This window comes from Bombina bombina, chromosome 5, assembly GCF_027579735.1.
Source record: "Bombina bombina isolate aBomBom1 chromosome 5, aBomBom1.pri, whole genome shotgun sequence".
NCBI classification, from domain to species: domain Eukaryota; kingdom Metazoa; phylum Chordata; class Amphibia; order Anura; family Bombinatoridae; genus Bombina; species Bombina bombina.
Window position 1 is genome coordinate 245011878 of NC_069503.1, and position 14152 is coordinate 245026029.

Below are 14152 nucleotides of genomic sequence, written 5' to 3' on the forward strand. Positions count from 1 at the left end.
TGGGCCAAAGAGCATACAAAAAAAATAGAATGTTCCTTTTTGTTTTATAATAATGCAGCATACTACACATTTATTAAAACATACACTTCATGAGAACTAAGGGCAGTTTCAACAGGCTGTTTCTTATCTGCCAACAAAATGTGGGTATGTAGGATTGCTTATTTCAGTACATGAGCTCATTAATTTCTCCAAAGTTAGAGTTTTTATAAAAAATCCAGGTACTAGCCAATTTCATATTTATGTATATCAACTCAACCAGAAAAAAGTACAACATAAATCCTTTATATCAGTTAATTAAACTTCTATCACAAACTTCACAAACTTTAACCTGTCAATAAAACATAGAAATGCTTTTATACAACCACTTAATTATCTCTGCAGTTTTGGATCATTTCCCCAAAAAAAGTTTCATAAAGATTTTTATATCTGGTTCTAAATAACTGGGCTAACCAAAGTGGAGAAATCCAAATGATAGTATTGAATTTAAAGGAGTTTTTGTAGGTTAGATAGCAATATTGTAAGATCATCTGTTCACATCTCTTAAGTGAACATTTATAAGTGAGGAACAACGAATTATACAAGAATTGAACAAGGATTGGACAAGGGATAAGGCAAGTTCTGTTTTAATACTGAGTTTTATACATTGTCTGACTATTTTGTAAAAATGCTAAATATCTTCGTATTCCTTTTTGCCACCTTTTGTCTGTTTAACAAACTACTTTACTCAATTACTCCTTACCCCTCACCACCTGCACTTCTCATTATCCCATCTCTCTTAACCTCACCTTACTTTTGCATTCATGAACTTCACACAATCCTAAAGACTCTCTCTACCCCTTGCAACTCATCACAAAAGCAGTCTCACTACTGCAAATCCGCATCTCATCTCATGTCACTCTCCCTATTGCTCATACTAGCTGCTGGCGACATCTCCCCTAATCCTGGTCCCCCACATTTTCCTTGCCCTGCACACCCATGTGTAACCTTCAATAGACTTCAAAAACAAAACTCGGGTATCTCTAATCTCATTCCTCTTGCATCTAAAGCCACCACCCCCTTCACTTGCGCACTTTGGAACTCTCGCTCTGTTTGCAGCAAGCTCACTTCTATCAATGACCTCTTTATTTACCACTCTTTCAATCTTCTGGCTCTCACAGAAACCTGGCTCTCTCCTTCAGACACTGCTTCCTCTGCTGCACTGTTACATGGGGGTCTCCACTCAGCCACACTCCTAGGTCTGATAATAGACAAGGAGGTGGTGTTGGTATTTTACTTTCCTCTCGTTGCACCTTTCAACAAATACATCCCTTCTCTTCCCTCACATTTTCTTAATTCGAAACACACATGATTAGCTTATTCTCCTCCTCTCTATACGTGTTGCAGTTATATACCGCCCCCTGGCTCCGCAACTCTATTTCTAGATTACTTTGCCACCTGGCTACCTTACTTTCTTTCCTGTGATATCCCTGCCCTCATTCTCGGTGACTTCAACCTCCCTGTTGATAATCCCACTGCTTCCTCTGCAAAACAACTTCTGCAATTTACTTCCTCTTTCGGACCTGCCACAATGGACTGACTCTCCCATTCACAAAGATGGTCACTCCCTTGATCCAATTTTCAGTTATCAAGGCACTATCTCAAACTTCACAAACTCACCTTTTCCTCTTTCTGACCATCACCTCCTCACTTGTACCATCACCTCCCTCCCTACAACTCTCCCTCCTTCTACCCTCCACACTAAACTTCACAGAAAAATCAAGTCATTAGATCAGCAACAGCTCACTAGCTCTCTCAAACCTCTTCTCTCTTACATCGCCTCCTTTTCCTGTCCTGATGAATCCATCTTCCACTATAACTCCACCCTTACATCAGTCCTTGATAACCTGGCCCCACCTACCATAGCTCGGAAAACATACACTCATCCTCAGCCCTGGCATACTCCTCTGACACGGTACCTACGCAGATGTTCCCGTACTGCTGAGCGACACTGGAGGAAATCTCGAAGTTCTGCTGACTTTCTTCACTATAAGTTCATCTTGAACTCTTACTATTCTGCCCTTAATCTATATAAGCAACACTACTTCTCTACTCTTATCTCTACTCTTTCTTCAAACCCAAAACGTCTGTTCTCCACATTCAATACTCTTCTCCGCCCACCCCCACCTCCCACCACAACTTCTCTCTCAGCCCAAGATTTTTCCAGCTACTTCAACAACAAAATCGACTCCTTCAGAACTGAAATCAGCTCTAAACATACTACTGGTCTCCCACCCCCTCAAAAGCTCACAATTATCCAAAACCCACATAGTCATACATTTAGCTCTTTTGCCTCTGTTACAGAGGATAAAGTTTCTGCCCTTATACTATCCTCTCACCTCACTACCTGTCCCCTCGACCCCATCCCCTCACAACTACTCCCCTCCCTCTCTTCTACCCTTACCCCTATACTCACACACATCTTCAACCTCTCCCTCAGCACTGGTATAGTTCCCACATCTCTTAAACATGCATTAGTCACACCTATCCTCAAAAAACCTTCTCTTGATCCAACCTCCCTATCCAACTATCGCCCTATTTCCCTACTACCACTTGCCTCAAAGCTTCTTGAAAAGCTAGTATATGCACGTCTATCCCATTTCCTTACATTAAACTCCCTCCTTGACCCACTGCAATCTGGATTTCGCCCCCTTCACTCAACGGAGACAGCAATTGTTAAGGTTACCAACGACCTACTTACAGCAAAATCAAAAGGCCACTTCTCTCTACTTATCCTCCTTGATCTGTCTGCAGCCTTTGATACTGTTGACCATCCTCTTTTGCTCTATACCCTCAAATCCTTCTGCATCTGTGACACAGCTCTCTCTTGGTTCTCTTCCTATCTGTCTAATCGTACCTTTAGTGTAGCCTTCTCTGGGGTATCCTCTGCCCCGTTACCTCTTTCTGTTGGGGTACCGCAAGGCTCTGTCCTCGGTCCCCTTCTCTTCTCAATCTACATGTCCTCACTAGGTTCCTTAATAAAGTCCCACGGGTTTCATTATCATTTGTATGCCAAAGATACACAAATCTACCTCTCTGCACCAGAATTATCTCCTTCCTTGCTAACCCGTGTCACTAACTGTCTCTCTCATATCTCATCTTGGATATCCTCTCACTACCTCAAGCTAAATCTCTCCAAAACTGAGCTCCTTATTTTCCCCCTTCTTCAAAAATCTCCACCCCATGTCTCTATAACTGTTGACAACTCCATCATTACCCCAACCTCACATGCCCGATGTCTTGGGGTCACACTTGACTCAGATCTTTCTTTCACTCCTCACATTCAGTCCTTTGCTAAAGCCTGCCGCTTTTACTTTAAAAACATCGCTAAAATTAGACATTTCCTTACACAAGACACAACAAAGATTTTAATCCACTCTCTCATCCTTTCCCGCCTTGACTACTGCAACTCTATCCTCTCTGGTCTCCCTAGCTGCCGCCTAGCTCCTTTACAATCCATAATGAATGCCTCTGCCAGGCTCATCTTCCTTGCACGTCGCTCTTCATCTGCCGCACCTCTCTCTCTCTACCAATCCCTTCACTGGCTTCCTCTTGCCTCCAGGATTAAACACACAATTCTCACTCTGACACACAAAGCCCTCAATTGCATTGCTCCCCCCTACATCTCAGAACTTGTCTCCAGATACTCTACCTCCTGCCCCCTTCACTCCGCTCATGATCTCCTACTCTCCTCCTCTCTTGTTACCTCCTCACATTCCCATCTACAAGATTTCTCAAAACTGGCTTCCATCTTATGGAACTCTCTGCCTCGCTCCACAAGAATCTCCCCTAGTTTTAAATGCTTCAAGTGCTCCCTGAAGACTCTACTATTCAGGGACGCTTACAACCTACACTAACCTTCCTATCTCCACTGCTATCCCCTTAAAACCATAGCATGTAAGCCTATGAGTCCAGCCATTTGTAGTTCACCTTCATAAGAGCCGATTACAACAGTGCAACTCTCAGCAGGACCCTCTCTCCCCATTTGATCCCTGTAATCGTTTTTTATATACTACCCATGTTCATAGCACTGTGGAACCTGTTGGCGCTCTACAAATACCTGATAATAATAATATTTTGGCCTCTATTTATTATAGTACAGATGAGGGTTCTTCAAACTTTTTTTCCAAAGTAGCATCTTCAGCCTTGATAAATGGAGACCTATAACTTTACCATTAAAAAAAACTCAAGATATCATTTTTAAAGAAGATCAAGAAGTCAAGGCAGTCAAAGAAAGCTTTAAAAACAATGAAAAAAGAGGCTTACATTTTTTTTCTAACAGTAGCAATAACCACCCCTTTTGTAATGACTGGTTAATTATTGCGCACCCACAACCGAGCGAATTTGCCCATTTGCGGGTGTGCAATAATTTAGCACTCCACTTGTAATATAGCCCTTAGTAAGCTCATTTGTTCAAATATGTGAAAGGAAGAATCATATATTAATAGGAATATTATGGGCTAGATTACAAGTGGAGCACTGAGATCGCCAAATGCATAAAACAAGTGTGTTTTCTTAAAAAATATAAAATGATATAAATTTATATAATACTCACAATGCGTTTCCCCAGCTTTACCATTTTAGGTTAGCTGAGAAATGCGTTGTGAGTGTTACATACTTTTATATCATTTTAATATTTTTAATAAAACACACTTTTGTTTTAGTATTTGGTGATCTTAGTTTTTGGGAAGGTGACAACACAGGATACTATATTTAGAATGCAGTGTTGCTTTGGGTCATCTTACCAACCCTAACTACGCATCTGTGAAATTCTATGTTGACGGAGGAATCCTGTTACTGGTGTTAAAGTCAGCTGGACAACTTATAATAGTTCAGCACCAGAGAATAGAACTTTTGTATGCAATAAAATTTGTGAGCACATTTTTTGTCACTTAATATCTGTTTGATTTATAGAATCTACACCATTGGGGTGCCCTCTTGTGATTTTGTTTTATATAGACTGGATCCTTCTTTGGAGCAGGAGCAGCCCAAGAACCCTTAGGACATTTTAAGAGGCCTTTAAGTTATATAGGCTAATATTTCTCATTTTTTTTTGTGGCACAATTAGTTTTTATTTTCTTTGAGATGACATGGGCTGAACTCACTGACTTATATAAGAAAAAGGGTGGAACCTGGAAGTCCCAGAGAGATGAGAGATGCCTTCTATAGAAAGCAATGAGGCTCTCTGGGATACATAATTTCACAGGGGAGTAGCAGGTATCTGGAAAACACCTGGGGCTGATATAAAGGCTCAGGTTGCATTTATAACAAATTAAACTTAAATGTTTTAACTACAATTTAACTTGCTTTTGCCTATAGTTTAGTATATATTACTTGTCTGTCAGTAAAATAAGTGTATTGTGAATTTTAAGCAATTTTCACCTGCATGCAGCTGGTGAGACCAACTTGTTTAAAATGCTTATTGCATTTCACAAGACATTTGAGAGAGCTTCAGACATAATCTAGGAACTCAAATGCACACAGTGATAGAAGTGCTCTACCAGGAATGAACAACTCAGTGGCTTGTTCGATGGCGAATTGCAACCTAGGAGCAGCCTCTTTTAGCCCAACTGTGCATTTCACAGATGAAAACTTTCCAGAAATATATCAGTCTGATCCCGCTTAGAAAGGTCAGTCCAACTCTGAAATACCAGGCAATTCTGGGATCATTTTGGCCTTCTGTGGGCCTCATCAGGGAGTTGCAGCCATATTCTTAGATACTGAAATGAGAGAGATCTTGCAGTGCTGGAGAGTTCGGCCCTACAATTTCTCTCCTATCAGGAGAATCTTTGATCATCAGGCCCTAAGAGTGAAGCCTGCAAACATTTAATTGAAAACTTAACACCAGCAACTGTTCAAATGACAGTGGAAGGATGGAAATGAACATAAAACTAATTTTATGCTAAAAACCAGGTATTGCAAAATACACTTCCCCAGCTTTCATTTCAGTGATATACAGAGCTGTAGCCATATCTACATTCTTGTAATAATGATGAAAATGACTGATCTTTAATTATTTATAAAAACACTATACTAAACTTCTGTAATATTCATAGTCAATAATGTTTGTCTGTACATGTGTGTAATTAGGTGATGTGTGTAATTAGTAGATGTGTTTAATTAGGAGTTTATAGTGCATTTAAGGGGATGTGAAAAGATTTGGTAGATTAGTCTAAAATTGCAAATATTGGTTGATTTTGATTTAGACAAATATTGAATATTTTAAACATTTTCCATTCTTTTTGTAGACTAATGAAATATTATATTTGTATTCCATAAAAAATACATTCAAGATATCAAAATTAACTTCAAATGTTGATTCTCGTAGACATCAATGTAATGTTACATTCAGTTATCGTATTTTACTTTTGACAATTTCTAAGGATTCATGGCATTACTATTCTCTACTTACTAAATTACCACCAGATGCCAAATTGCAACATTTGTTCCACATAGTCATTTATATGTTGGAATTGATGTTCAAGGTAAGTAGGGACAACATTTGAGAAATGCTTAGGATAGAAGAACTTAATGCAATTGGGATAATTTCCTTCTTAAAGTGGATATTATACATTTAAATTATGTTTGTACAATAATAAAAGCATATACATGATCTTAACCATGATTAAGGCAAAACTTAATTTACACCTTAAACCTTTTGCCTCAAACAAAAAATTTTACAAATACTCAATATTTTTGTACTGGCATTTAGAAATATAAAACATAATAAATGTGTAAATCAAACATAACATAAAATGAACAAAAATAATAGTAATATACTAAGAATGCTTTACAACACTACAGATGCTAACTAAATTAAATATATACATATATTATTTTTTATCATAATCAAACCTGCTGAGAGTATAGCTCCAGGTTCCTGAATGGATTGACAGCAACAAGTATGTCACCCACATAAGTGTATATCTGATCTCTGAGGTATCGCTTTTGCAGCTGATCTGTCACTGTGTTCTAAAATAGAAAATACAGTTAAATGTAGATTACAATATTTGCATTTCAAACAATAAAATGTGTATAATTAACACTGAAATATTGTTAAAGGGACACTGAACCCAAATTTTTTCTTTCGTGATTCAGATAGAGCATGCAATTTTAAGCAATGTTCTATTTTTACTCCTATAATCATTTTCTTTGTTCTGTTGCTATCTTTATTTGAAAAAGAAGGACTCTTTGCTAAGGAGCCAGCCAATTTTAGTTCAGACCCTGGACAGCACTTGTTTATTGGTGGGTGAATTTTACCACCCATCAGTAAGCACACCCTAGGTTGCTTACCAAAAAAGGGCCGGCATTTAAACTTACATTTTTGCTTTTCAAATAAAGAAACCAAGAGAATGAACAAAATTTGATAATAGGAGAAAATTAGAAAGTTGCTTAAAATTGCATGCTCTATCTGAATCACGAAAGAAAAAAATTGGGTTCAATGTCCCTGTAAATCTGAAACTGATTATTGTAAAGCTCACACTTTTTAGTGTAAGTGTGGAACTTACTGACAATCTTTGTTAAAAAAATTGTCATGTATTTGAATTGGGCTCTCTTTATGGAATAAAATGATAGTCAAAAACAAATCAGTATTTTAACAAATATAACAGGTGTTACCTAAAGGGAAAATATATATATATATATATATATATATATATATATATATATATATATATATATATATATATATTTATATATATATATATATTTTTTTTTTTAAGAAACATGAATTAAATAAACCAACAGTGAGAGATTTATTTAATCAATTAACCCTTTATAATAAAGGGTGCTTATTATATATAATGTATATTTATATATATATATATATATATATATATATATATATATATATATATTATATATTATATATATATATCCATCCCCTCTCAAAATATTTTTTTTCATTTTTTTTCTAAATAGATTAAAGGGACACTGAACACACATTTTTTTCTTTTGTGATTCAGATAGAGCATTTTGTGATTCAGATAGAGCATGCAATTTTAAGCAACTTTCTAATTTACTCCTATTATCAACTTTCTTCATTCTCTTGCTATCTTGATTTGAAAAAGAAGGCATCTAAGCTTTTTTTTGGTTCAGCCCTGGACAGCACTTTTTATTGGTGGATGAATTTATCAACCAATCAGCAAGAACAACCCAGGTTGTTCACCAAAAATGGGCTGGCATCTAAACTTACATTCTTGTATTTCAAATAAAGATGCCAAGAGAATGAAGAAAATGTGATAATAGGAGTAAATTAGATAGTTGCTTAAAATTTCATGCTCTATCTGAATCACAAAAGAAAAAATTTGGGTTCAGTGTCCCTTAAATGCATCCTTGAAATAACACCTTAACAGGATAGCTCTTACTTTCCTGCTTATCCTTTAATTGCATCATGCAGAAATGTTGTAGACCCTGTAGACCCTCCTCTTCATTTTGTTTAATATCTCGCCATTCTCCCTGCTACATTTTATATTATTTTAATGGAAGATATTACATATTTTTAACAATAAATATAAAATAATATGATTGATTCAAAATAAGTATATTGTCTATGCAAATACATCTAACTTTAAGAATTGGAGTAATGCTGTCTTTAAGTGTCTTAGTTTAGGTGCTCAGATATGGAACATATATGCTGATTAATGTGTAGAGTCTGGAAAAGGAAGAATTTTACACCCAACTGATTCATATAGCATGCACTTTTAAACAACTTTTCAGTTTACATTCATTATCTATGTTGATTAATTCTCTTGTCATCCTTTGTTGTAAAGCATAGCTAGGTAGGCTTAGGAGCACAAGTGCACTATTGGGAGCTAGCTGCTGATTGGTGACTGCACATGTATGCCTCTAGTCATTGGTCCACCCAATATATTCAGACAACTCTCAGTAGTGCATAGCTGCACCTTCAACAAAGGATACCAAGAGAATTCAACAAAATTAATCATAAGTTATTTAAAATTGTATGCTCTATCTGAAACATGAATGGGTTTCATGTCCCGTTAAAACTTCACCCCTTGACACTGGTATTGAGCTAAAAATGACATATAAATACCCAAATTGCATCAAATAGAAGCCAGAAGAATTATATCATGAGTATATGATATTGATATAAATAATAGTATACCTATTGAATAAATGTTCTTTCCGCTCCTTGAAGGCAGCAATATTTTGTGATACTTTTTCTTGTCCTTATTCAGATCAAACTAAATTCATGAATCCTCATAGAGATCCTTAAACCCCATTTGAAGCCCTTATTGACAGGAAGTAGACACATCTGGCCCAAACAAAATGATTCTACTTATATAAAGTGGCCATAATAATTCATTATGCAAATAACCTTAGCTAATGCTGCAAGTTAATATATAAACAACAAGTAAATGTACTCCTCTTTTTGACAAGCATTATCTAGCTTATAAGAGCTTAATTATTTTAATTGACACATTTACATCAAGCAGGTGATAGAATTCAAAATAAATTACTAATGCCTAAAATTATGCATGATTATGAACATGACAGAGAAGTGGCTCTATTTGAAATGCAATGGCACAAGAAAGCTAAATAAAGCACCAAAAGAAGGTATGTTTATTCAGAAATATTGCTTTATATATATTAGGGTTGCACCAATACCATTTTTTTAAGACAGAGTACAAGTACCGATACTTGTTTTCAAATACTCGCCGATACCAATTACCGATACTTTTTTTAATGTCATGTGACAGTTTACCAAGCACAATACAGACTAATTATTTAAGATTCCTTCTTTATAATTATGAAGGACTGTAACTCAAAAGACATTATGAAATAATAAAACAGGTTTTATTTGTCACAAAGTTCACAGAACATGTTTAGAAATAAAAATATTACAATAAAATATATTAACAGCAACAATAAATAACAAATATAAAATTGCAACCAACCAAAAGTGCCATACAGTAAAAAATAGAACAGAATACTGTTTAATCATGGTGAACAACACTATGGGCTAGATTACATTTGACTGGTAAGCTTTACCAACGCTCTCATTACACGTCCTACTCCATTAAAGGCTATGGAGTTGGAAATGTGAACAGAGCATTGGTAAAGCTTACCAATCAAATGTAATCTAAATCTAGTCCTATAATTGCAAGATGAGTGTTCATTGGGATTAACTTAATTTTTCCTATGAGTACTCTTCCTGCAATTATATAAGCTAAGATGTTCCTCAGAGTACAGTATGTTTTGAACATAAATGTGCAAGATGAGAAGTAGCAGTATAAAAGGCAATCTAGCAATTAGAATAATGTTTCAAAAGTTAGTGGCAAGTTCTTTTTAAGGAACAGAACAGAAGCCTCTCTGCATGTTCAGCTATAAGTCTGTTTTTGCTATCAGTAAGGAGGTTCAACTTTCCACACTACTGCATGGGGCAGAAAGATATTTTTGGGCCATTTTAGCCAGAGCTGGAAATCTCAGTTTATTAACTGCCCAGTACTTCAGGTGTTTGTCTGAACTCAGTACAGTGATCTCTCCTACAATAATACAAATAAGAGCAATTTGTATTGGCAGAACAGTAGTAAACCATTTTTCATTTAGTCTCCACCCCAGCTTTAAATGAAATGGGAACATGCAGTTTGAAAAAAACACCACAAGATAATATGGGTAGCAAAAAACTAAACTTTTCAAGACAAAGAAATCTGAAAATTAAAAGGGAGCATAGACTCAAAAAAGAGCAACCTGCAAGATTGAGAACCAAAAGAGAAATAAATGGGTAACCACTGGCTTAATTCCAACTAAAGCTGGAACAAAACTTCTTGTAAAACAAAACTGAAAAGAACCAAACACTTGCAATTCAAACAAATGAAAAATAGACCCTTATCTAACCCATCCTGAAGAAATTGAAGAATTCAAGGAATTATAAAAGAATGCCAGCTAAAACCATGCTTCATAGACCAAGAAATAAAGCATTTCCAATACGCATGAAAAATCTTCCTTAAAGGGACACTGAACCCAAATTTTTTCTTTCGTGATTCAGATAGAGCATGCAATTTTTTAGCAACTTTCTAATTTACTCCTATTATTAAATTTGATTCATTCTCTTGGTATCTTTATTTGAAAAGCAAGAATGTAAGTTTAGATGCCGGCCCATTTTTGGTAAACAACCTGGGTTGTCCTTGCTGATTGGACAGCACCAATAAACAATGCTGTCCAGTACACTGAACCAAAAACTGGCTAGCTCCTTAGCTTAGATGCCTTCTTTTTCAAATAAAAATAACAAGAGAATGAAGAAAAATTGATAATAGGAGTAAATTAGAAAGTTGCTTAAAATTGCATGCTCTATTTGGATCTGAAAAAAAAAATAGAAAAAAATTTGGGTTGAGTGGCCCTTTAACACAGGTTTACAGGACCAAATCATGGCCTCGATAATAGAATCAGCAAAAAAAAAAAAAAAAACGCTCTGTCAAAAAACTAAGCATTCAGTCTCTAAACCAAAAAGCTGAAAGATTTGAGAACCTGATAAAAAAAAAAGGCCCATGAGACAGAAAATTATGGTTCAAAGAAAAAGGCTATGGAGAACAACTGAACATCTGCACCAGATCCAGAAACCAAGTCCTGCGAGGCCCAGCAGCAGCAATCAGAGTACTATGCTGAAGAGGAATAGTAGTACTTTGAGCCAAAGTAGAAAGGCCCCATCTACCTTAGAGATAGTCACCCAAAAATTGAAACATCCTTTTAAATATTAAAGGGAATACCAGGCTACACTATTCTTAAAAGAAACAGTAGGTTTAAAAAAACAATTGCATATTAGACTATGGGGCCGATTTATTATATGGCAGGCGGATATGATTCACATACGCTGTCGACATTTATCATTGCACAAGCATTTCTTGTGAAATGCTTGTGCAATGCTGCCCCCTGCACATTCACAGCCAAGTGGCTGCTAGCAGGGGGTGTCAATTATCATCTTACGACCGCTGCTTCTTAAATCCTGATTCCGGCAAGCCAAAAGGCTTGCGCGTAATGAGCAGCATACGCTGCTTAATAAATCGTCCCCTTAACCTGAAGTATGATTCTGCATTTTGATCAGATACCAAACAGCTTACATGCGTGAAACTGAAACACACTAAAAAGCTGACATGCGCACATCTGAGCAGAGCACTAAATAGAGAAACTATATGTACTCGTGTACAAACAAAAGCCAACACGTGCATATCTGAACAGCAAATAAAACCAAAAGTTTTATAAAGACATGCGTGCACAGCTGACACAAAGTAAACAAAGCACACAAACAAAGCCGACAAGCGCTAAAAAAAAACAATATGCAGGAAAACCCAACACACTAAAGAAAAAGTAAAACATAGGGTGAAACAATATAAGGTTCCAGCACCCCAAAATCCCATGCAAAACATATAATAAATTATACCTGTCACAATAGTCCCCTGGCTATGATATACAACACTATGGGGCCTATTTATCAAATGTCTTGCGGACCTGATCCGACAGTGTGGATCAGGTCCGCAAGACATCGCTGAATGCGGAGAGCAATATGCTCTCCGTATTCAGCATTGCACCAGCAGCTCACAAGAGCTGCTAGTGCAACGCCACCCCCTGCAGACTCCCGGCCAATGGGCCGCCAGCAGGGGGTGTCAATTTCCGACGATTCCTGTCTGCCTGCTCAGAGCAGGCGGACAGGGTTATGGAGCAGCGGGGCTAGTGTACCTACTAGTAGTCTATAGGCTAAGTGAGTGCCAACATTAATATAAACTACCTACTTACCTAACAAGCACGCACACTACAGGAATTACCATCAGCAGAAACAAACTTCTTCCAGTAGATAGCCAATCCAGTGATTTACACATGACAGCGTGTATCTGTGTATGTTGTTTATAACAATGATCCAACAGGAGGAGGCTATAGAAGATTTTCTATGACCCCTGTCACAGAAGAACACCTAGAGAACCTCCATTCTCCTCCTTCCTCCTGTGAAGGCAAAGATAAGACTGGTTTACCAGTGAGGAGGGAGGGTTTTTAAGGGCTCTTAGTGTTTTGGGAATCTTTGCCTCATCCTAGTGGCCAGGAGTATAATTTCCAGGAGTAATGGCTCATGGACTTTTACCACCTTTATGAAAGAAATTATATTATTTTGTGAGCCAACTGCTGCTTCTTAATATCTCCACCACCTCTGAGTTGGCGAAGATAAAACCCCTCAGAACTAGTTCTTCGTGTGATTGACAGGTTATGTGCAAAGTCAGATGTACTCCAGCACCAGTGGTTATCTGTGTGCAAGCTGAAAGAGCCACCGCTTGAAGACTCCACACAATCCAAAATAAAAAAACTTCAGCAGCAGACTAAATAGTATTCCAGCTTTTATTGTACCAGGAGGAAAAAAATACATAATACATTTATTTTTTTCCTCTTGGTACAATAAAAGCTGGAATACTATTTATCTTTGGTGTGCTGCTGAAGTTTTTTGATCATTGACAAGTTATGTAAGAGGAGAAGGCAGCATTGTAGAGGCAAGCACTTGTGCAATGATATATTCATGCAGCACATGCACACAAAGGTAAGAGGACAGGTTCCCAATTTGGGAACCTCGTCCGTCTGTCATTTGTACACACTATACAAATACACACTATACAAATGTTTAAATCAAAATACCTGTACTATAATTAGTAAATCTGCAAAATGTCGATTGAAACCGTTTTCTCTGCTAAGTAGTTTATACTGTAGAAGCAATTTGGGATTCGAATCACAGAAAAACCATGCTGACAATATCAGATGAAGTTCAAATATTGATATCGAAATAAAATATTGCTAAGGTTGTGATTAAACCCCTACATGCTTAGTTGTAGTTTTAAAATTATTAGTAGTGTAACACTTAGTGGATTTATTGAATTTTAAATTTGTATATTGTACTGCTATAGTGTACTTCACACAAAATCTCTAAGTTAAGAGATTTAGTAAATTAATATATATTATACTGCTTTTTAATATAGTAGCAATAGCATAGTACTTTTTAGAAGTAAAATCTTTCATTCTGTGGGTTAGGAAGGTCTTGGTTTCTATGTGTTCGATATTGTACCCCTCTAATCCTTAAACTCATTACTCCCTATCTACATCCCCACTGAATTCTAATATCCCT

The 14152-nt window shown here is 36.6% G+C and overlaps 1 protein-coding gene across 1 annotated transcript in view; it reads right to left on the reverse strand.

Annotated features, from left to right (window-relative positions):
* MYO3A (myosin IIIA) overlaps positions 1-14152 on the reverse strand; it is a 499205-nt gene that overhangs the window by 252745 nt on the left and 232308 nt on the right. Inside the window, 1 exon segment of the mRNA XM_053715695.1 lies at positions 6892-7008. Within this exon segment, the coding sequence (XP_053571670.1) occupies positions 6892-7008 (117 nt within the window).